Source organism: Mesoplodon mirus (genome assembly GCF_964341445.2).
Source record: "Mesoplodon mirus genome assembly, chromosome: 4".
NCBI classification, from domain to species: Eukaryota; Metazoa; Chordata; class Mammalia; order Artiodactyla; family Ziphiidae; genus Mesoplodon; species Mesoplodon mirus.
The window spans coordinates 33,537,456-33,558,775 of NC_138979.1; the positions used below are offsets into that span (position 1 = coordinate 33,537,456).

At 40.2% G+C, this 21,320-nt stretch overlaps 1 protein-coding gene across 7 annotated transcripts in view; it reads left to right on the top strand.

Annotated features, from left to right (window-relative positions):
• ARNT2 (aryl hydrocarbon receptor nuclear translocator 2) overlaps positions 1-21,320 on the top strand; it is a 192,503-nt gene that overhangs the window by 126,814 nt on the left and 44,369 nt on the right. For all 7 annotated transcript variants that reach the window (XM_082619590.1, XM_082619592.1, XM_082619588.1 and 4 more), the window contains 3 exons: positions 15,333-15,409; positions 17,551-17,685; positions 20,266-20,340. In XM_082619590.1, the coding sequence (XP_082475716.1) occupies positions 15,333-15,409; positions 17,551-17,685; positions 20,266-20,340 (287 nt within the window). The remainder of the gene's footprint in view (positions 1-15,332; positions 15,410-17,550; positions 17,686-20,265; positions 20,341-21,320) is intronic.

A 21,320-nucleotide genomic window follows, 5' to 3' on the forward strand; every position in this document is an offset into this window, starting at 1 on the left:
AATTAAGTTAAAATGAGATCATACCAGAGTAGTGTGGGCCCCTAATCCCATACAACTTGTGTCTTTATGAAAAGGTAAACCAGTTGTGGTATTTGTACAAAGAAACCTATCCTGGCTAACTTTTGGTGCAGGATGGAAATCAAAATTAAACTCTCATTAAAGACTGTTTTGTAATTAACAACCATGGCCCCATTCCATATCAAGACTTAGTGGATGTGGCCAAAACAGTGTTTATAGGAAAGTTGTGTCTTGAAATGCTTTTCTTATTAAGTGTGGGAAAACTAGGTATTTAACTTATGAATTAGGAATTTAACTTATGAAATAGAACTTATTTAACTTACAAACATGGAAAAAGAATAACAAAATACCATGAGCAAACTAAAAGGATAGAATTAATGAAAAAATAGAAATGAGACAAATTAAACTAGAAAACAAAATTTGTATCCTACTGATAAATAGTTATTCATCAAGACTGGTAAAAGAGAAAACCTCTGACAAGTCTATTCCTAATTTTTTTTTTAAAAAGAAAGAAAAAAATGCATGTTAAGGGTGAAGAGATTTATCAGAGAAAGTTAAAAAACTTATAAACATAGTGTGCATAATTTAGATTGATACATGCTAAAATCTTTGGGAAGAAAGCTAATTTCTGGGAAAATTGAATCAAAGCAAGGTTTTTGTTTTTTTTTTTTTTAACGAGAGGAGATCAAAACTTGGCAAGAAATTGCAAAAGCTGACAAAGAACTGCTCTCCCCAATGGTGCCAGGCCTAGAGGTTTTATGAGAAAATTATTTAGACACTTAAAAAGCATAGGAAGAGATAGCAAGTGTACTGCTTCGTTTCTTAAAGTTCGCACAACTTTGATACAAAAACTGACAAGGGCATTTTAAAAAAGAATACAACGAACCCCATTTCATTTACGAACATACAGATGCTAAATGCAATGTTAGCAAATCAAATTAACAGTTATACGTATACATATTAATTACAAATATACATATTAATTACAAGACTACCTTAGTGCTTTAACATTAGGAAATCTGTTAATATAATTAATCAAAGGAGGAGAGCTAATTAATTTTACCTATTAATTTTTTAAAATAAAAAATCTTTGTAGGGCTTCCCTGGTGGCGCAGTGGTTGAGAGTCCGCCTGCCGATGCTGGGGACACGGGTTCGTGCCCCGGTCCGGGAGGATCCCACATGCCGCGGAGCAGCTGGGCCCGTGAGCTATGGCCGCTGAGCCTGCGCGTCCGGAGTCTGTGCTCTGCAACGGGAGAGGCCACAACAGTGAGAGGCCCGTGTACCTCAAAAGCAAAAACAAAAACAAAAACAAACAAACAAACAAAATGTCTTTGTAAACCAATAATAGAAAGATGTTTCCTTAATGCAGACAAAACAAATATCTGAAACCCACAATCAATATCTTGCAGAAGGGATTCCCTGGTGGCACAGTGGATAAACTCTGCACTCCCAATGCAGGGGGCCCGGGTTTGATCCCTGTTCAGGGAACTAGATCCCACATGCCTGCCGCAACTAAGAGTTCGAATGCCACAACTAAGGAGCCCACGTGCTGCAACTGAGACCAGGTGCAACCTAAATAAATAAATAAATATCTTGCAGAATGGTGAAATATTAGAAGAGTTCTAATTAAAATGAGGAATATGAGAGGAGTGCTCAGTATCACCTCTATTAATCAACATTGTTTTGGAATTTTACTCCAGACAATAAAATAAGAAAAGGAAATAGGGAATTCCCTGGTGGCACAGTGGTTAAGAATCCACCTGCCAGTGCAGGGGACATGGGTTCGAGCCCTGGTCCGGGAAGATCCCACATGCTGTGGAGCAACCTGGCCCATGCACCACAACTACTGAGCCTGCACTCTAGGGCCCACGAGCCACAACTACTGAGCCTGCGTGCCACAACTGGAGAAAGCCTGCACACAGCAATGAAGACCCAATGCAGCCAAAAATAAATAAATAAATTTATTTTTAAAAAGGAAAGGAAATAAAGCATAACTACTTGAAAGGAAGAAAAGAAGGAAAATGATGATAGACTTAACATTACTTACAAATGATATGATTACCTGAAAAACCAAATCCAATCTACTGAAAATCTTTTAGAAAATTGAATACAAAGCCATTTAGGAAATACTAAAAAAGTCAGTAACACATTAGACAATAGCATATGAAAAAATACCCATCTATAAAAATAGCAACAATTTAAAATACATGCTAATAACATTAACATGAAATATATTGTAGAAGATTTCTTCACTTAAACTACAAAATAATATTGAAGGATACAAATGTAGCTAATATACGAATTATATATGAATATAGCTAAGTGGAGAGTCGCGTGTATTCTTTGATATAAAGGTTTAAGTATTACAAAGATTTCAGTTTTTTTCTAAACCAATCTATAAATTTAATACAGTTTTAATAATTGCCCCAATGGGATTTCTTTGAAATGAAAATTAATTCTGAAATTCATACGGTCAAATAAATATAAAAGTAGCTAATAAAATTTTTTTTTTTGCGGTATGCGGGCCTCTCTCTGTTGTGGCCTCTCCCGTTGCGGAGCACAGGCTCCGATGCGCAGGCTCACGGTCCCAGCTGCTCTGCAGCATGTGGGATCTTCCCGGACCGGGGCACGAACCTGTGTCCCCTGCATCGGCAGGGGGACTCTAAACCACTGTGCCACCAGGGAAGCCCCAAAGTAGCTAATAAAATTTTGATTAACAGAGTACTGGGGAGTAATTGCCTTACCATATGTGAAAATATTTTTTAAAGCCTAAATAATTAAGATGTGATCAATGAATTTTACAAATCCAATTACTGAACAAATATAAAAGACCTAAAACAGACCCATGTATCTTTAGAAATGTGGTGTGTGATGAAAGATGCATTTTCAGTTAGAAAGGAAAAAATTAGTGCATAGTTTGAGGACAACTGACTGATCATTTGGAAAACCATGAAATACAGCATATCAAAAATAAGTTTTAGATTTATTAAAGGTAAATATGAAACTATAAAAGTACTGTATGAAAATATGGGTGAATATTTTACATAATCTTAGGATAAAGGTTGTGCTTTTCAAAGAATGACCCCCAAAGGCAAAAACCACAGAGTAAAAACTGACAGTTTTGATTATCTATACTTTAATCATACTCTCTGTAGAAATAAACAAGGAAAACACTTTAAAGAAAAAAAATATAGAAAGTAACTTATATGAGACCCATATATATTCTTTTTTTTTTTTTTTTTGGCTGCGTTGTGTCTTTTTTGCTGCCCGTGGGCTTTCTCTAGTTGCCGCGAGCAGAGGCTACTCTTCATTGCGGTGCACGGGCTTTTCATTGCGGTGGTTTCTCTTATTACGGAGCAGGGGCTCTAGGCGTGCGGACTTCACTAGTTGTGGCACACGGGCTCAGTAGTTGTGGCTCGTGGGCTCTAGAGCATAGACTCAATAGTTGTGGTGCACGGGCTTGGTTGCTCTGCAGCAGGGCTCGAACCCGTGTTCCCTGCATTGGCAGGCGGCTTCTTAACCACTGCACCACCAGGGAAGTCCTGTATTCTTAATATATAACAAGAATTTTTAAATCAATGAGGAAAAAACCCACAAACAGAACTTTTATATGGCAAAAATCACGTACAGGCTGTCCCTAAAAGAACAAATGGAAAACAAATACATGTTCAAAGAAAATCAGAGAGAAGCAAATACAACTAATAATAAAGTACCATTTGTACTCTTTGAGCTGGCAATTTCACTCCAAGGATTTTTATGCTAAAGAAATCATTGACATCCTCCAAGATTTTGTCTAGAAGGATGCAAGTATTTCTTGTGTGTGTGAAAAACTGGGGAAAAACTAAATGCATTAAGTATAAGAGAAATTGGGTTAAACAAATCACAGCACATCCATACAAAGAAAAAATGAAAACACAAAAATGTTTCAACACAGTGAAAGATTTTCTCAGTAAGCTGGAAAGTTTCCAAAGTAGATTATAAAACAATATAAGAAAAAAAAGACATTTTAATATATACATATACACACAGTAAAGGACATAAGGATATTAACATAATTAAGGTTAATTTTTAATGTTTGTCCTTTTATTTATCTATAGTTTTCTAAATTTGCTCCAAAAAGACTGGATGGAAATATACCAAGACATCACTTTTGAAATTCTTGTGGTAGGTCTTATGAGTGGCTTTTTTACTCCCCTTATTTCTACTCCCTTTTTTTTCAAAATCTTGTTTATGTACCAGCTTCATTGAGATATAATCCACATATCATAAAGTGTACAATTTGAAGTGTACAATTCAATGGTTTGGGGTATATTCACGTAGTTTTGCAACTATCATTAGAAATAATTTTAGAATATGTTCATTATCCTAGAAAGAAATTCCATACCCATTAGCCGCTATGCCTTGTTTCCCCCCAATTCTAGGCAACCACTAATCTACTGTCTGTATCTGTGGACTTGCCTGTTCTGGACATTTCATATAAATCGACTCATGTAATATGTGACTTTTTGTGACTGACTGCTTTCACTTAGCATGGTGTTGTTAAGGTTTCTCCATGTTGTCGCATGAGTCAGTATTTCCTTTTTGTTGCCAAATAATATTCCAGTGCCTTGGTTTGCCACATTCTGTTTATCCATTCATCAGTTAACAGGCATTTGGATTGTTTCCACTTTGGGGCTGTTGTGAATATTGCTGCTGTGAACATTCATGAGCATGTGACTGTGTGGACGTTATGTTTTCATTTCTCTTGGGTGCATACCTAGGAATGGAATTTCTGGGTCATATGGTAGCTCAGTGTTTAACCTCATGAGGAAATGACAGACTGTTTTCCAAACCGACTGTACCATTTTACATTCCCAGCAGCGGTATATGAGGGTTCCAATTTCTCCACATCCTCACCAACACTTGTTATTGCATTTTTTTTATTAGAACCATCCTAAAGGGTATGAAGTGGTATCTCATTATGGTTTCAATTTGCATTTCCCTGATGACTAATGATGTTGAGTATCTTTTCACATCCTTACTAGCCATTCATATACTTTCTTGAGAGTAATGTTCAGATCCTTTGCCCTTTTGTTAATTGGGGATATTTGTCTTTTTATTGTTGAGTACTGAAAGCCAAAACCACTTTAAAAGATCATGTGTAGCTTGAGAGTATTACCCAAGCAATGCTTGGAAAATAGAGAAAATCCAAATACCTGGATGATAATCTGGAGATTGTACATCACTGCCCTGTCAGAGGCATTTCATCAGAAAAGCATGTGAGGGCTTGATCCCGAATCCTTTCCACCTGCCAGTGCCAGAGCCTGCCCCTGCCTTCCTGTGGTCATCCGCAGCCACCTCCAGACCCTGGTAGTCTGAGCAACGATGATCATAGCTTTCTCGGCAGTTGGGTCCCTACAGCTGCTTGTGGGATTGTGTCAGAGCCGCCTTTACAAATGTTTGTCTCCACTGTGTTAGATGCTGACCCTTTCATGGGAAAACTGAGTCCAATGTCTTAAGGAGAACCTTCAGACAGGCACATAAATAAATTCCTTTAAGGAAGTTTGGGTTTACTGAAGATTTTCTGGAAATTTCTCAAACACAAACTTGGATCTCATTCACAACTAAAGATTACTTGCCCACGTGAAGGCCAAAACTATTTATTTAGTAAGTCACAACTTTCCACCTCATTTGTGCAAAGCCAAGGGATTATTTTAACATAATCATAGTTGGTGGATTAAAATGCCTTCTTACAAATGAGCCTGTTTATACACTTAAAGGACTTGTAGCTTGGGCCCCCATCAACTCTCTTCCTCTACACTTCTAGACTGATGCACCTTCTAACTGAGACACCTTATTTTATTTTATTGATAAAACTACCACTATTTTATTTATACTCGCAGCTTCTGTGGGCCAGGGGTTGACACAGGGTGCAGTAAGGATGACCCATCTCTGCTTCTCAGTGTCGGGGACCCCTTGTCTAAAAGTCAAACAGTGTCACTTCCACTGTATTTTATTGGTCAAAGTAGTCACAAGGGACTCTAACTTCAACTCTTGACAGAAGATACGTAAAGAGCATTTGTGGCTATTTTTTAAAAATCTGCGAAAATTCTCAGTCAACACTGGTGGAATAAAGAATGAATCAACAAATGGATTGTGATATCTCTAGGCAGATGGTCTCAAGTATCATCCAATGAGAGCCTCCTCCTGCCCGATTCCTCCAAAGGATAGAACAGAAAAACATGGTTTCTTCATGCGTCCTCTCTGCTTCCTGTTCTGGCCAATGGTATTGCACCCTCATCCTAAGTGTGACAAAGATGCATCTGTGCCCACTGCCCACAGATGTACCTGCTACGAGCAATTGGGGAGTGCGGTCAGGGAAGCGAGAAAGAAGCTGACATTCGGGCCTTGGGCTGGGGACTCCACGCATCCTCTCATTCAAGCCTCACAGCATGAGGTGAGCTATTTCATACCCATTTCAGACAAGGAAGCAGAGGGTAGAAGAGGCTGGGTCGCTCTAATAGACACCACTGGTGCCCTACGGCACTTCAGCCTCAGCTGCATGCAGCAGGCGAGCTCAGACTCACCTCAGGCTGACAGCATCCCATGTCAAGATGTAGTGTCTGGGACTTCCCTGGTGGCACAGTGGATAAGACTCCCAATGCAGGGGGCCCAGGTTTGATCCCTGGTCAGGGAACTAGATCCCACATGCACGCCACAACTAAGGAGCCTGCATGCCGCAACTAAGGAGCCCGCCTGCTGCAACCAAGGAGCCCGCCTGCTGCAACCAAGACCCGGCACAACCAAATAAATAAATAAATATATATATTTAAAAAAAAAAAAAAAAAGATGTGGTGTCTTTCTCCTCTGCACCAGGGACTCCCCTGCAAGGGTCACAGTTGGCCCAGTTGTAGGCAAAGCCCAGAGCGTGGAGGCGCTTCCCTGATCTTGGTTTTTCTTCCTTTTCTCTTTCACTCTCCTCACTGGCTCGCCCCTCCTTTCTTGGACTCACCTCCCATGTAAACTATCTGCACTAAAGTCCTGTCTCAGCCTCTGCTTTTGGGTTGACCCTAAACCAAGATACCCACTTGTCCATTTTCTGGAAAAACTAGGATTTGGAAAACTCGGATCTGAACTTGGTTTAGACCACAGAACCTGAGGAGTGGTGTGAGTCAAGTGGCCCCTCGAGACTTTTTCCACTGTCAGCCAAATTCAGTGGAAGAAGAGTTGGGCGTGGGGAGAGGGTGAGGATAAAAGAGTGGATGGGACAGTTGCTTACAGTCACTGTTTCTCCTGCAGCCCTCTCTTGAATAAGACTGTTTATCAAGATGGGCATGAACAAATCAGTGAAGGAGGACGTGAATCAGTGCATTCAGTCTTCTAACACTTTAACTTCCTTCTCAAGTAATTTCTGGAACTGCAGTCAATGACAGTAGTTGCCGTACCACTCATGAGCACTGTAGCATGTAGAGGCCTCTCCCAAGGTGGATGTAGAGACGTCACACAGACCTCAGTTTAATGCAGGCTAAGATGGAGCTTAGCCAGTGTGGCTCCAGGACCCTGACTTCTGTGTCATATATTGTCAGTGGCATATACCATGCTAGAGAACTTCCCATGAAGTGAAACTGTAGAATATGGATACTACCCCCAAGAGGGTTTAAAAACCATCTAAACACAAATCAGCTTGAACTTAGTTCTTTAGTATTTCTTCTAAGCAGCATATGGTTAAGTCTTGCTTTTTTATCCAGTCTGATAAACTTGGCCTTTTAATTGGGGCATTTAGACCATTTATATTTAATGTGATTATTGTTATGGTTCATTTATGTATCATTTTCTGTGTTCCTATTTGTCCTTTGTTCCCTTTTTCCTCTTTTCCTGCCTTCTTTTGGAATTTTTTTGTGATTTCATTGTATCTCCTTTTTTGAATTATTAGCTGAAATTGTTTTGGTATCTTAATGGTCGCTGTAGTGCTTATAATATGCATCTTAACTTATCAGAGTCTATATTCAAGCAATATTATACCACTTCACGTACAGTATAACAATCTCACAATAGTGTACATCCATTTTTTCCCCTCCTGGCTTTTACGTTACTGATTTATTTCATAGGAAAATAATCTTGGGAATTCCTTGGTGGTTGGGTTCAATCCCTGGTCAGGAAACTAAGATCCTCCATGCCACATGGTGTGGCAAAAAAAAAGAAAAAAAAACTTACATATTTACTCATGGTTACCGTTTCCAGTGGTTTTCATTCCTTTGTGTAGATTCATATTTTCATGTGGTGTTATTTCTCCTGTGGCATAAAGATGGTTTTAACATTCTAATAATGATGGTGTGCCGGTGCTGAACTATTTCAGCTTTTGTATGTCTGAAGAAGTCTTTATTTCACCTTTACTTTTGAAAGATATTTTCACTTGATATAGAATGCTAAGTAGACAGGTTTTTTTTTTCAATACTTTAAAATATTATCTTCTTACTTACATTGTTTCTGACAAGAAATCAGCTGTCATATTTATCTTTGTTCTTTTATATGTAAATATGTCTCTTTTTTTCCCCTCTGGATTCTTTGAAGACTTTCTCTTTTTTATTCTTTTTAATTAATTAATTAATTAATTAATTTTTGGCGGTGTTGGGTCTTCGTTGCTGCGCGTGAGCTTTCTCTAGTTGCAGCGAGCAGGGACTACTCTTCGTTGCGGTGTGTGGGCTTCTCATTGCGGTGGCTTCTCTTGTGGAGCACGGGCTCTAGGCGCGCAGACTTCAGTAGTTATGGCTTGCAGGCTCTAGAGCACAGGCTCAGTAGTTGTGGCGCATGGGCTTAGTTGCTCCATGGCATGTGGGATGTTCCCCAACCAGGGCTCAAACCCGTGTCCCCTGCATTGGCAGGCGGATTCCTAACCACTGCACCACGAGGGAAGTCCTGAAGGCTTTCTCTTCATCACTGGTTTTGAGACATTTATGATGTGCCCTGGTGTAATTTTCACATTTCTCGTGCTTGGGGTTTATCACCATGCATTTGCAGGAAAAATTAATTTCAAAATTTAATTTAAAAGTGCTGGTTTCACTTGAGAATGTCCTTGATGAAGAAGTAAAAATATTAATAATATTAATTGTATTAAAGTCTGAACTTGTCAGTATGTATAAAGTGACTTCTGCTGCATACCAAAGCATGCTGGTTGTGTCAAGGAAAAGCGCTTGTGCAGTTGTTTGAGTTGTGAGCTGACCTAGCTGCTTTTTTCACAAACACCATGTTTTTACTTGAAAGAATGACAACAAACTATGGTTATTCAAACTTGTGTGTTTGGCAGATAGTTTTCTTAAAAAGTTAAAATGAGCCTGTCACTTCAAGGAAAGCAGTTGATAGTATTTGTTGTCAGTGATAAAATTCAAACTTTTTAGTGAAAATTTGAATTTTGGAAAAGTTGTAGCCACCACCATAATCATGACCAATACCTAACCATATCTTCTGATGCAATACATGGTGAAATTAACAAGTGTGATTTTTTTTATATTGTATAATGTAATGTGTCAACATTTAGAAGATCTGTGTAATTTGGTAAACCAGTATTTTCCAAATGACCAATACATGATGTTCAAAATCATGTATGGGTAAAAGATCCAGTCAAAGTGTTAGACCAATCTATTTTCATGTAACAGAGTATGAAAAATTCATTGATATAGTCAGTGAATCACATTTCAATTAACCTTTAAGAAAGTATCACTTGTCAAGGTTTAGGAAAATATCAAAGAAGAATATCAATAATTACCTTAAAAAACTTCTCCCCCCTCCAACTAGCCTCCATGTGAGGCTATATTTTCTTCATATTCCTCAAGTAAAACAACATATTGTAATAGACTTTATGCACAACAGATAATAGAATACAGCTATCTACTATGAAGCAAGGCATTAAAGAGATTTTCAAAAATGCCAAACAGTAATTCAGAGATAATTTTTTAGGTATCTTATTTAGCAGAGAAACCCTTGAGACATTTCCACTAAGATCAGAAACCAGGCAAGAACGCCCACTATCTCTACTACTAGTCAACATTGTAATAGAGATATTAGCCCATGTAATTAAACAAGAGAAATCAGAGGCAAAAACTGTGTAAAGAAGAAGGAAAACTATCTCTATTTTAAATTATATGATAATATACCTACAAAAGCCCAGTGAATCAATGATAAAATTAACTGAAGCAATAATTCAGTGAAGTAACACAATACAAAGTTAATATACAAAAGTCAATAGTCTTTGTATACATAAACAATACACAGAAGGCATAAGGGTAGAGAAAACCCCATTTATAATAGCAGGAAGGAAGGTTAAATACTTAGGATGGGGGGAGTAGGAAGACCCTGAGCTCACCTTCTTCCATGGGCACACCAAAATTACAACTATTTACAGAACAATTACCAATGAGAACAACCTGAAGACTAGGAGAAAAGATTTTCCACAACTAAAGAGATAAAGAAGGAACCACAGTAATATGGGTGGGAGGGGCAAACATGCCATATAGTCAAGACCCACATCCCCAGGGAGGTGACCCATGAACAGGAGGATAATCACAATTGCAGAAATTCTCCCCATAGAATGAGGGGTCCAAGCCCCACTCGGACTCCCTGGACTGAGAGTCCTGCATCAGGAAGACAAGCCCCCAGACATCTGGCATAGAAGGCCAGCAAGGCTTGCGTACATATAAGTGATGGTGTTGGGAAAATGGACAGCACATGCAAAAGAATCGAACTAGACTACTTTCTCACACCATACCAAAAACAAATCAAGATGGATTAAAGACTTAAATGTAAGACCTGAACCCATAAAACTCTGTGAACTAAATATACTATGCTCTTTGACATCCATCTTAGCAATTTTTTTTTTGGATATGTCTCCTTAGGCTAGGGAAACAAAAGCAAAAATAAACAAATGGGACTACATCAAACTAAAAAGCTTTTGCACAGAGAAGGAAACTAGCATTAAAATGAAAAGGCAGTCTACTGAATGGGAGAAGATATTTGCAAATGATATATCTGATAAGGGGTTAATATCTAAAATACACAAAGAACTCATACAACTCAGCATCAAAAAAGCAAACAACCCAATTAAAAAATGGGCAGAGGATCTGAATAGACATTTTTCTAAAGAAGACATACAGATGGCCAGCAGACACATGAAAAGGTGCTCAACCTCACTAATCATCAGGGAAATGCAAATCAAAACCACAAGGAGATAATCACCTCACACCTGTCAGAATAGCTATTATCAAAAAAACAACAAATAGTAAGTGTTGGCAAGGATGTGGAGAAGAGAACCCTCATGCACTGTTAGTGGTAATGTAAATTCGTGCAGCCACTATGGAAACAAAATGGAGGTTCCTCAACAAATTGAATATAGAACTACCATCTGATTCAGCAGTTCCACTTCTGGGCATTTTCCCAAAGAAAGCAAAAATACTAATGCAGAAAGATATATGCACCCTTATGTTCATTGCAGCATTATTCACAGTGGCCAAGATATGGAAGCAACCTAAGTGTCCATTGATAGATGACTGGATAAAAAAGATGTGGTATATATACACAACTAAATATTACTCAGCCATAAAGAAAAATGAAATCTTGCCATTTGTGACAGCCTGGTTGGACCTAGAGCGTATTATATTGATACTAAGTGAAATAAGTCAGGCAGAAAAAGACAAATACCATATGATTTCACTTATATGTGGAATCCAAAAAACAAGACAAACAAATAAACAAGATAAAACAGAAACAGACTCATAGATACAGAGGATAAACGAATGCCAGAGGGGAGGGTGTTGGGGGAGAGTGAAATAGGTAAAGAGAATTAAGAGGTACAAACTTCCAGTTATCAAATAAATAAGTAACAGGGGTGTAACGTACAGCATAGGAAATGTAACAACTTTTCAGGTGACAGATGGTAACTAGACTTATTGTGGTGATCATTTTATAAAATACCAAGTCACTGTGTTGTACACCTGAAACTAATATGTCATTTACACTTAAATTTTTTTTAATTTAAGTGTAAATGACATATTACACTTAAAATTTTTTTTAAATTTAAATACTTAGGAATTTTCATAAGTATACAAAGTACAAGTATATATGAGGAGATTTTTAATACAGTCTGGAAGACACAAAAGCAGGCGTACAAATGGAAAACATCCCCTGTTCTTGAGTAGGACAATTCAACTTTATAAAGATGTCAGTTCTCCTGAAGTTGATTTATAAATTTAATGCAGTCCTAATAAAAATAACAGCAAGCTATTTATGGAGTTAAATAAGTTGATACTAAGTTCATGTGAAAAAATAAACGTCCAAGAATAGACAAGAAAACAATGAAAAAGAAAAACTACAAGGGAGGAATAGCCCTGCCAGATACTATAAACCCTCTGTAATTAAAATCCTGTGGTACTAATGCTTGATGGACAATTGGCCTGTGGAATAGAAGAGAAAGCCCAGTATTAGACCCAAATACATATTAGAATTTATAGTATGATAAAGGTGGCATCTCAAATCACTGCACTTTTAATAAATGTTAGTGTGACAGCTGGATAGCCATTTAGAAAAAGATAAAATTAAATCCAATATATCTCACACCCCTACACAAGAATAGCTCCAAATGGATTAGGGATCTAAATGTAAAAAAGGAAACCATAAAATATCAGAGGAAAACATGGCTGACTTTCTCTTTAACCTTGGTGTAGGAAATGGCTTTCTAATTATGACTCAGATACTAGGGGTAATAGATTGATAAATTTGACTACATAAAAATTATAAATTTTTTCAATCATTGTAAGGGAAGCCAAAAGACAAAGGACCACCCGGGAGAACATATTCACAACATATACCACAAAGGCTTAATATGCCTGATACACGAAGAACTCCTGAAAATTGAGGGGCAAAGGATCAAAATCCCAGTAGAAAAATGGGGAGGGGACTTCCCTGGTGGCGCAGTGCTTAAGAATCCACCTGCCAATGCAGGGGGCCCGGGTTCGAGCCCTTGTCCAGGAAGATCCCACGTGCTGCAGAGCAACTAAGCCCGTGAGCCACCACTACAGAGCCCACACGCCACACTGAAGCATGTGCACCTAGAGCCCGTGCTCTGCACCAAGAGAAGCCAGCACAATGAGAAACCTACACACCTCAATGAAGAGTAGCCCCTGCTCACCACAACTAGAGAAAGCCCAGGCACAGCAACGAAGACCCAACGCAGCAAAAAATAAAGTATATAAATTAAAAAAAAAAAAGAAAACCTTTTAAAAAAAATGGGGAAGATACACAAATAGACAATTCACTAAAAGATAAGATACAAAAATGATCCTCAAACATATGAAATGATGTGCAGACTCACTCATAATTAGAGAAATGCAAATTAAGACAGCACTGAAATACTATTTCTAACCTATCCAACTGACCAAAATTAAATCATGTGACAGCATATTCTGTTGGCCAAGAGTGGGGAAAAAGGCCTCTCATACCTTGTTGGTGGGAATGCACATTGGTACACTCCTTCTGGAGGGGAATTTGGCCACACCTAACAAAACTACATACATATACACTTACCTTGTAACCTAGAAATCCCACTTCTAGGGTAGGTGTATCTTCTGGGTGTATCTACACCTCCAATTCTTAAGAAAATATGTGTGCGCAAGATTATTCTTCGCAGCCTTGTTTGTAGTTACAAAGTATTGGAAACACCTAAATCTTCGTACATAAGAGAGTGGTAGTATTCAACGTTGGTTACTCTACATAAATGCAGCAATATGCAATTCTGAAAAAAGAATAAGGAAGAGCTCTATGAATAATCATGGAGTGTCTTTCAGGACATACTGTGAAGTGAAATAAACAAAGCCCCAAAGAGCATCTACAGTGCACTGCCCTTCATAGGAGAAGAGGAGACAGATGCTCATTTGTGCAAAACAAATACAGCAAAGGATAAAGCAGAAACCTAAGGGGCTGGTTACCTCCGGCGGGGGAGGGGGGGCGGGGAGGCAGAGAGGAGTGTGAAGAGGGTGGTGGGGATGAGGAGGGAGTGACATTTCTCTGGCCCTTACAGCTAGAGTCGTGTTAACACTCCCTTCACAGTCTGTAGTGATGGGCTGTCACTGTGCTTGTGTGATTCCATCACCCTGAACCTTCGGTCTGACCTAGTGCGAAAATACTTATGTTAAGTGTTAATGCAGTATAAAAGGGAATTTTCTACTTAACAGCTCTTGTCTAGGAGATATCAGAGCAGAATGCTTGTTTCACTACAACAGTTCTAACCAACAACAGTGAGGATTGTTTTAACCAATTCCTTCCTATCCAGAGCACCGGTTTTTAGCGCTTAATCATCATTCCCATCACCAGTTTCTCCTTTCTTTTTTTTTTTCTTTTTTTTTTTTTTTTTTTTGCGGTACGCGGGCCTCTCACTGTTGTGGCCTCTCCCATTGCGGAGCACAGGCTCCGGATGCGCAGGGTCATCAGCCATGGCTCACAGGCCTAGCCGTTCCGCGGCATGTGGGATCGGGGCACCAACCCGTGTCCCCTGCATCGGCAGGCAGACCCCCAACCACTGCGCCACCAGGGAAGCCCAGTTTCTCCTTTCCATCCCTCGAAAACCCTGACTTTACAACAGAAGAGTGAACACTAGTTACGTTCTCTTGCCTGGCAAGTTAGTCATTTTGGTTTTGGTGAGTTTTAGTTTTTGTTTTTTGTTTTTGTTTATGATTCTGCCTCTGATGGTATTTGATTTTGGGCAACAGATAAGTGAAATATTTACATAATTTGAAGTGCCCCTATACACTTCTTATCGAAATTTCTCTTATAACCAAGTGCTTTAGCCAAGTTTTGCAAATGTATAAATGAATAATTTGTTTCATCTTCCTTAAATCCCTCCGCATCATCCACAGATGCAGATGATAATGTACCATGAAATTATCAAAAGACATCAGGCAGGGCTTCGCTGGTGGCGCAGTGGTTGAGAGTCCGCCTGCCGATGCAGGGGACACGGGTTCGTGCCCCGGTCCGGGAAGATCCCACATGCCGCGGAGCGGCTGGGCGCGTGAGCCGTGGCCGCTGAGCCTGTGCGTCCGGAGCCTGTGCTCCGCAATGGGAGAGAGGCCACGGCAGTGAGAGGCCCGCATACGGCAAAAAAAAAAAGACATCAGGCCAAGAGGAGCAGGAAATGAGTGAGGGGTGGTGAATTCATGGGCAGCTTCCCAGACCCTGCAGGATCAACAGTGGATCTGTATCTTTGATTGTGTAAATAAAATCATGGACACTTTTACCCCTTTTCGATTCATCTTGGACATGTCGTTGATGACTCTGGCATTTCTCATTTCAGGAATGACCATACCTGAAGAAGATGCCGACGTGGGACAAAGCAGTAAATATTGCCTTGTGGCAATTGGAAGACTCCAGGTAAGAAAAAGCTCACAGCTTTTTTGATCTCCAGGGAAAGCTTATTATTGCAAAGAGCAAGAGCCTGTAGGTTTGGATGCCTTTTTCGACCTCCTGTGTCCTCAGTATGGTTGGGTTCTGTGTCTCACTCTGTGGGAGAAGGATGAGGCTGCATCTGGGAGAAGAAGGGGGGCAGGGACTCTGAGCTGGGGGCAGCAGAAGCAAGCTGTCCTTGCTTCACTGAGGGCCTGAGTCAGTCCGTCCCCACATGTGCGCCAGTTACTGCGAAGTTGAGCTCTGCTCACATCACACCCGGGTTTAAAAAAAATTTTTTATTGAAGTATAGTTGATTTACAATATCATGTTGGTTTCAGGTGTACAGCAAAGCGATTCAGATATATAGAGAAAGATAAATAGAAATATAGATAGATAAATAGAGAGATAGGTAGATAGACAGATACATAGATTGACACATAAGCACATAGATAGATACTGGGTTGGCCAAAACGTTCGTTCACGTTTTTCGGAAAAACCCGAACGAACGTTTTGGCCAACCCATTGCATAGACAGATATATCTTTTTCAGATTCTTTTCCATTATAGGTTATGACAAGATACTGAATATAGTTCCCGGTGCTACACAGTAGGACCTTGTTGTTTCACAGCCCTGTTTAATCCCCTTGAATGTTGCCCCATCGTCTGCAGGATAAAGCACCCACTCATCTTACAACCCCACCTCCTCCCTCCCCCCCTCATGCCCTGTTCCCAAACCACAGCATGCCCTTTCCACAAGCCCACCGTGCACTTCCCCACCATTGCAGGTGTCCACGGGCTGTTCCTTCTGCCTGTTATTTCCTTGTTTCCCTTCTTCTCCTTTTACAGCTCCTTCTCCTCTTGTTTACTTCCTATTTCCTCATCCTTCAAGATCCAGTGAAATGACTCCTTATCTGCTTAGTCAAAATGAATCATCCCCTCCTCCCTACACGCCTGGCGTTAGGTTTATATGTCAGTTATGATTCTTCACTGTCTGTTTTCGTATAGTTAGTTGAGGGCAGTCCCCTTCCTTGCAAGCTCCTCAAGGGCAAAAAATGTGTCTTTTTAATCTTTTGAGAATTAGATATGCTGAATAATGTATATAAAGTCCACTGGCTTCACGCCTGGCACACACAGTAGCCACTCAGTCTTTCTCCTTGTGGCATCGAGGGCCTTCTCCGTACTGATGAAGGGGCCATGACAGATGTAGTTCAGAGGACACTGACCTTTCACATCCCTGGTTTCCTAGGTCTTACCATTTTCAGACAGATGAATAAGCTATTCCATTCACATGTGATAAGCATTGGTTATTCCTTGCAAATGGGGAAGAAAGAATACTTGGGTAAATTCAGTTCACAAATATAGACTTTCCAAATATTTTGACCAGTTCCTTAGACTCATTTCCCATCCTTAGTAACGGGAAGGTGGGGGAAGGGAAGGGTATTAACATTTCTGAGCACCAGCTGTGTGCCAGGTGTTGTGCCAGGGTTTGACGTGCAGTGTCTCTCTGAACCTCACAACCACCCTATGAAGTTACAGCTTCCTAATTCCCAGGGACTGATAAGGAAACTGGGGCTCAGAAAGTGGTCAGTAAAGAAAGTGGTCCACTCTTCCTGTTAGTCCAGGGTGTGGCCAAGGCAGTTTGAAACATTTTAGACTCATTGTACTCATGACCTGGAAGGATCTGTGAAATTAAATCCACATGGGGGACTTCCCTGGTGGTGCAGTGGTTAAGAATCTGCCTGCCAATGCAGGGGACACGGGTTCGAGCCCTGGTCCGGGAAGATCCCACATGCCATGGAGCAACTAAGACCGTGCGCCACAACTACTGAACCTACACTCTAGGGCCCGCGAGCCACAAGTGTTGAGCCCACATGCCACAACTACTGAAGCCCGCACGCCTAGAGCCCATGCTCCACAAGAGAAGCCACCGTAATAAGCCTGCGCACCGCAATGAAGAGTAGCCCCGGCTCACCGCAACTAGAGAGGCTGCACGTGGCAACGAAAACCCAGCACAGCCAAAAATAAACAAATTAATTAATTAATTAATTTTTTAAAAAATCCACATGGATTGTTCCCATTCTCTAACTCAGTCTCCATCACCACCTCCCTGTGGATTTCTCCGTCCAGGTGACCAGCTCTCCTGTGTGCATGGACATGAGCGGGATGTCGGTGCCAACGGAATTCTTATCCCGGCATAACTCTGACGGGATCATCACATTTGTGGACCCAAGATGCATCAGTGTGATTGGCTACCAACCCCAGGTAGGTGGTTTTGAGCTCATGGCAGTCAGCTAGAGATTTAGTTTTACTTAAAATGCACCTACTACATTTGTTCAAGATATTGTACATCACAATATAGGGAAACACAGGATAAAAATCCATCTCCCTACCTGGGTACAGTAATGTCCTTCCAAAGCAAAAAAGAACATTGTATGCCACTGCACTGCTTAAAATTAACTCTGCATTTTTTGTCCTAACCATTTCGTTTAATCTAAATGATTTTTCTCAAACTAGAGTTAAGATGCTCTATGAAAAAGAGGCTCTCTGATCAATTAAGTTTTATTAACACCAAACGGAAAATCTCCTTAGAAACTTTAAAAGTATATTAGTGTGAAAGATGCTGAAAAGTCTTAAAGATGTTCAATTAATTTTGTCTAACTGCTTATTTCTCAAATGTATTTGGAACCTCTTTTTACAGGGGGTACATTTTCAAGGCCTTTTTTTAAAAAAAAGTCCGTGAGAAACACAGAAGTCATGAGAAACACCAAAAGGCAGGAGAGATTGTTCCAAATTAAGATAAACCAAAGAGATAAAATAATATGTAATATTATTTTATATTAATTTTTAATTTAAATTGAAAATTTTAATTTAATTTAATTTAATTAATTTTTAATTAATAATTATTTTATATTAATATGTAATGTAAGACCCTTAATTGGGTCCTCAACCTGAAGACTTATAAAGGACATTTGGGAGGAAATGTTAATATGTATGGAATAATGGGTGATTTTATCAAATAACTTGATTTTTTTTAGGCATAATAGGGTATATTATGGATTTGTGAGATGGTGTCATTTTTATGAGATATATATTTCAGGGAGAAGTGTCATGATTTCTGCTAATTATTTTCAAATGATTCAACAAAACTTTTTAAAATATATGTGTATATGAAAGATATTTCATTTCTATATATTTTATGTTTCACTTATATATTTATGTTTACATATATATGAAAGAAAGAGAAAAATGCAAATGTGGCAAAATATTGACAATTGATGAATCAAGCTAAACGACACACAGGTGTTTATTATACCACCCTTTCAACTTTTCTGTAGATTTAAATTTTCAAAATAAAAAGCATTTGAACAAAAAAAGAAAGAAAAAAAAGGAACAAAGTTTGGGACATGCTGATATGGGTATTTTAATTATATATATATATTTTTATAAATTTGTTTATTTATTTTATTTTTGGCTGCACTGGGTCTTTGTTGCTGCACGCGGGCTTTCTCTAGTTGCGGCAAGCCGGGGCTACTCTTTGTTGCAGTGCGCGGGCTCATCGTGGTGGCTTCTCTTGTTGCAGAGCACAGGCCCTAGGCACGTGGGATTCAGTAGTTGTGGCACACAGGCTCAGTAGTTATGGCTCACAGGCTTAGTTGCTCCGTGGCATGTGGGATCTTCCTGGACCAGGGCTCGAACCCGTGTCCCCTGCATTGGCAGGCGGATTCTTAACCACTGCGCCACCAGGGAAGGTCCCCCATGTAGAGTTAATTTCACAGATCCTTCCAGGTCATGAGTACAATGAGTCTAAAATGTTTCAAACTGCCTTGGCCACACCCTGGACTAACAGGAAGAGTGGACCACTTTCTTTACATTTCTGAGCCCCAGTTTCCTTATCAGCCACTAAGGAAGCCCACATATATATTTTAGAACAGACCAAATTGAAATATTGGAACCATTCATATAATTCTACATCTCTAGGTTGATGCAAAGTTCAGATTTTGGATTGGAATGATGGGGAAAATTAATCTGTTTCCAAAATCACCATAACCTCTGATGGTCCTCTGTTTCCAGCCAGATCCATTAATCCACTGGCACCTTCCATGAGCATCTAGATGCTTTTTGGCACACAAATAAGACTTCCTTTCCACTGTCAGTGTCCGCTCCCACTGAAGCCATTTGCTGATTTGGGTTCTGATCGATGACTTAGTTTAAATCCTTTGCCATTTAAGGCCCTTCCAACTGGACCACTTTCTTATAACGCATTTGCCTTTTGACGGTTTATCTTTTTATAGTTGGTTTCATTGCAAAACACTTTCGTTTGGGGTTAATGCTGAGTCCTTTGAATAAAACAGAGAGGAGCAAAGGTAGGTAGTAAACAGGCTTTTAGCAAGTGCAGTTATTTTATGATAACAGCATTTCTCCAGGCACGAGAGAGCTGCAGTTTCCCCATTTAAACAATTCCAGTTTTCATAGGCAACACATCTGTCCTCATGCTATCATTTGCGTTCTTTTTGTTTATTAAAATATGTTTATTACAGTTTGCCTGTGCAGTTTGCCTCTCCAAGGCAAACAAAAATAAAATTGCATTTTGAAGCTGCTGCTCTAAGTGCCTTAGCAAAATTAGAAGTCGGTGTTGAATATGCCGAAAGGACTGAGGATAGCGTACCAGACGCCAGCTCCATGATTGCTCAGAGAGAAAATTTGCATCCACTTTTCTTCCCCTAATGATGGTGTGAGCTAAAGGATTGAAGGGGGGGTATGTGAACGCTCTCGTCTAACAGTGAGATATAAAAAAAATGAAACGTGGGATTGGAGATTATTAAAGCTTGTCTCTTTATTTAGGATCTTCTAGGAAAGGACATTTTGGAATTCTGCCACTCTGAGGACCAGAGCCATCTGCGGGAGAGCTTTCAGCAGGTACCACCAGTGCTCACAGCTGACATAGAAGCCAGCTACACACAGATGTAGTCCTTCGATGTGCCAGGCAGGCCAGCAGGGTCCCACCAAAGGCATCAGTCAGGGCCCCTGCCGTGAAGGGGCTCGCAGTCCAAGGGGGATGGCAGACCATCAGGAAGGAATTTCTGTTCATGGGAGAAGAGCGGAGGAGGGAGAGGTTGACAGTGTGGGAAAGAGGCCGGGACGGTCTCCGAGGGGAGGCAACAATTGGGATGGGTCTTGAAAGATGAGCAGAGAAGAAATGACACTCTAGACTGAGGGGCCAGCCCCTGAGATGCAAAAGAGCATGGCTTTTTGGGAGAGTTATGAGTAGTTCCTCACGGCTGGAGTGACACTGGCCGGCTTGTGGGGAGGAGGTGGGCAGTGGTCAAAGATGAGGCCGGTGAGGCCAAATTCTGAAGGGCCTCATGTGCCATTGCAAGGTGCTTAAATTCTCTCCTGAGTCATTTAAGTGCGGATTCCCTTGAGGCTTTGAAGTGGAGCAGTGTTTTTGAAAAACAATTTTGGCAGCCCAGGTATGCAGAAGAGACAAGGGTACGAAATAACTGGAACAAAAGACAAATTGGGAGCCTGCTTCAGTTGCCCAGGTGAGAGGTGGTGAGACCTGAAATGGGGTAGGAGCAGCAGAGGAGGCAGTTGTGGGGTTAGTGATGCTTTGGATAGAGACAGTGAAGGAGAGAGAAGGATTGAGGATGACCGTGAGGGTCTGAGAGGAAGGCCACACTACTGACTGCATCCCGAGCATCACTATGGTCAGCTACTGTTTATTGAGCACCTACTATGTGCCAGGCGCTATGGAGATCCCTTTCGCACACACTGCTTTCCTGAATCTTCACGACAGTCACAGGAGATGGGCATTATTATCTTCATGCTACAGGTGAGTCAAGTGAAGCTCAGTGCAGGAAGAGCACCGTAGGGTCACGTGGGCAGTCAGTGACAGA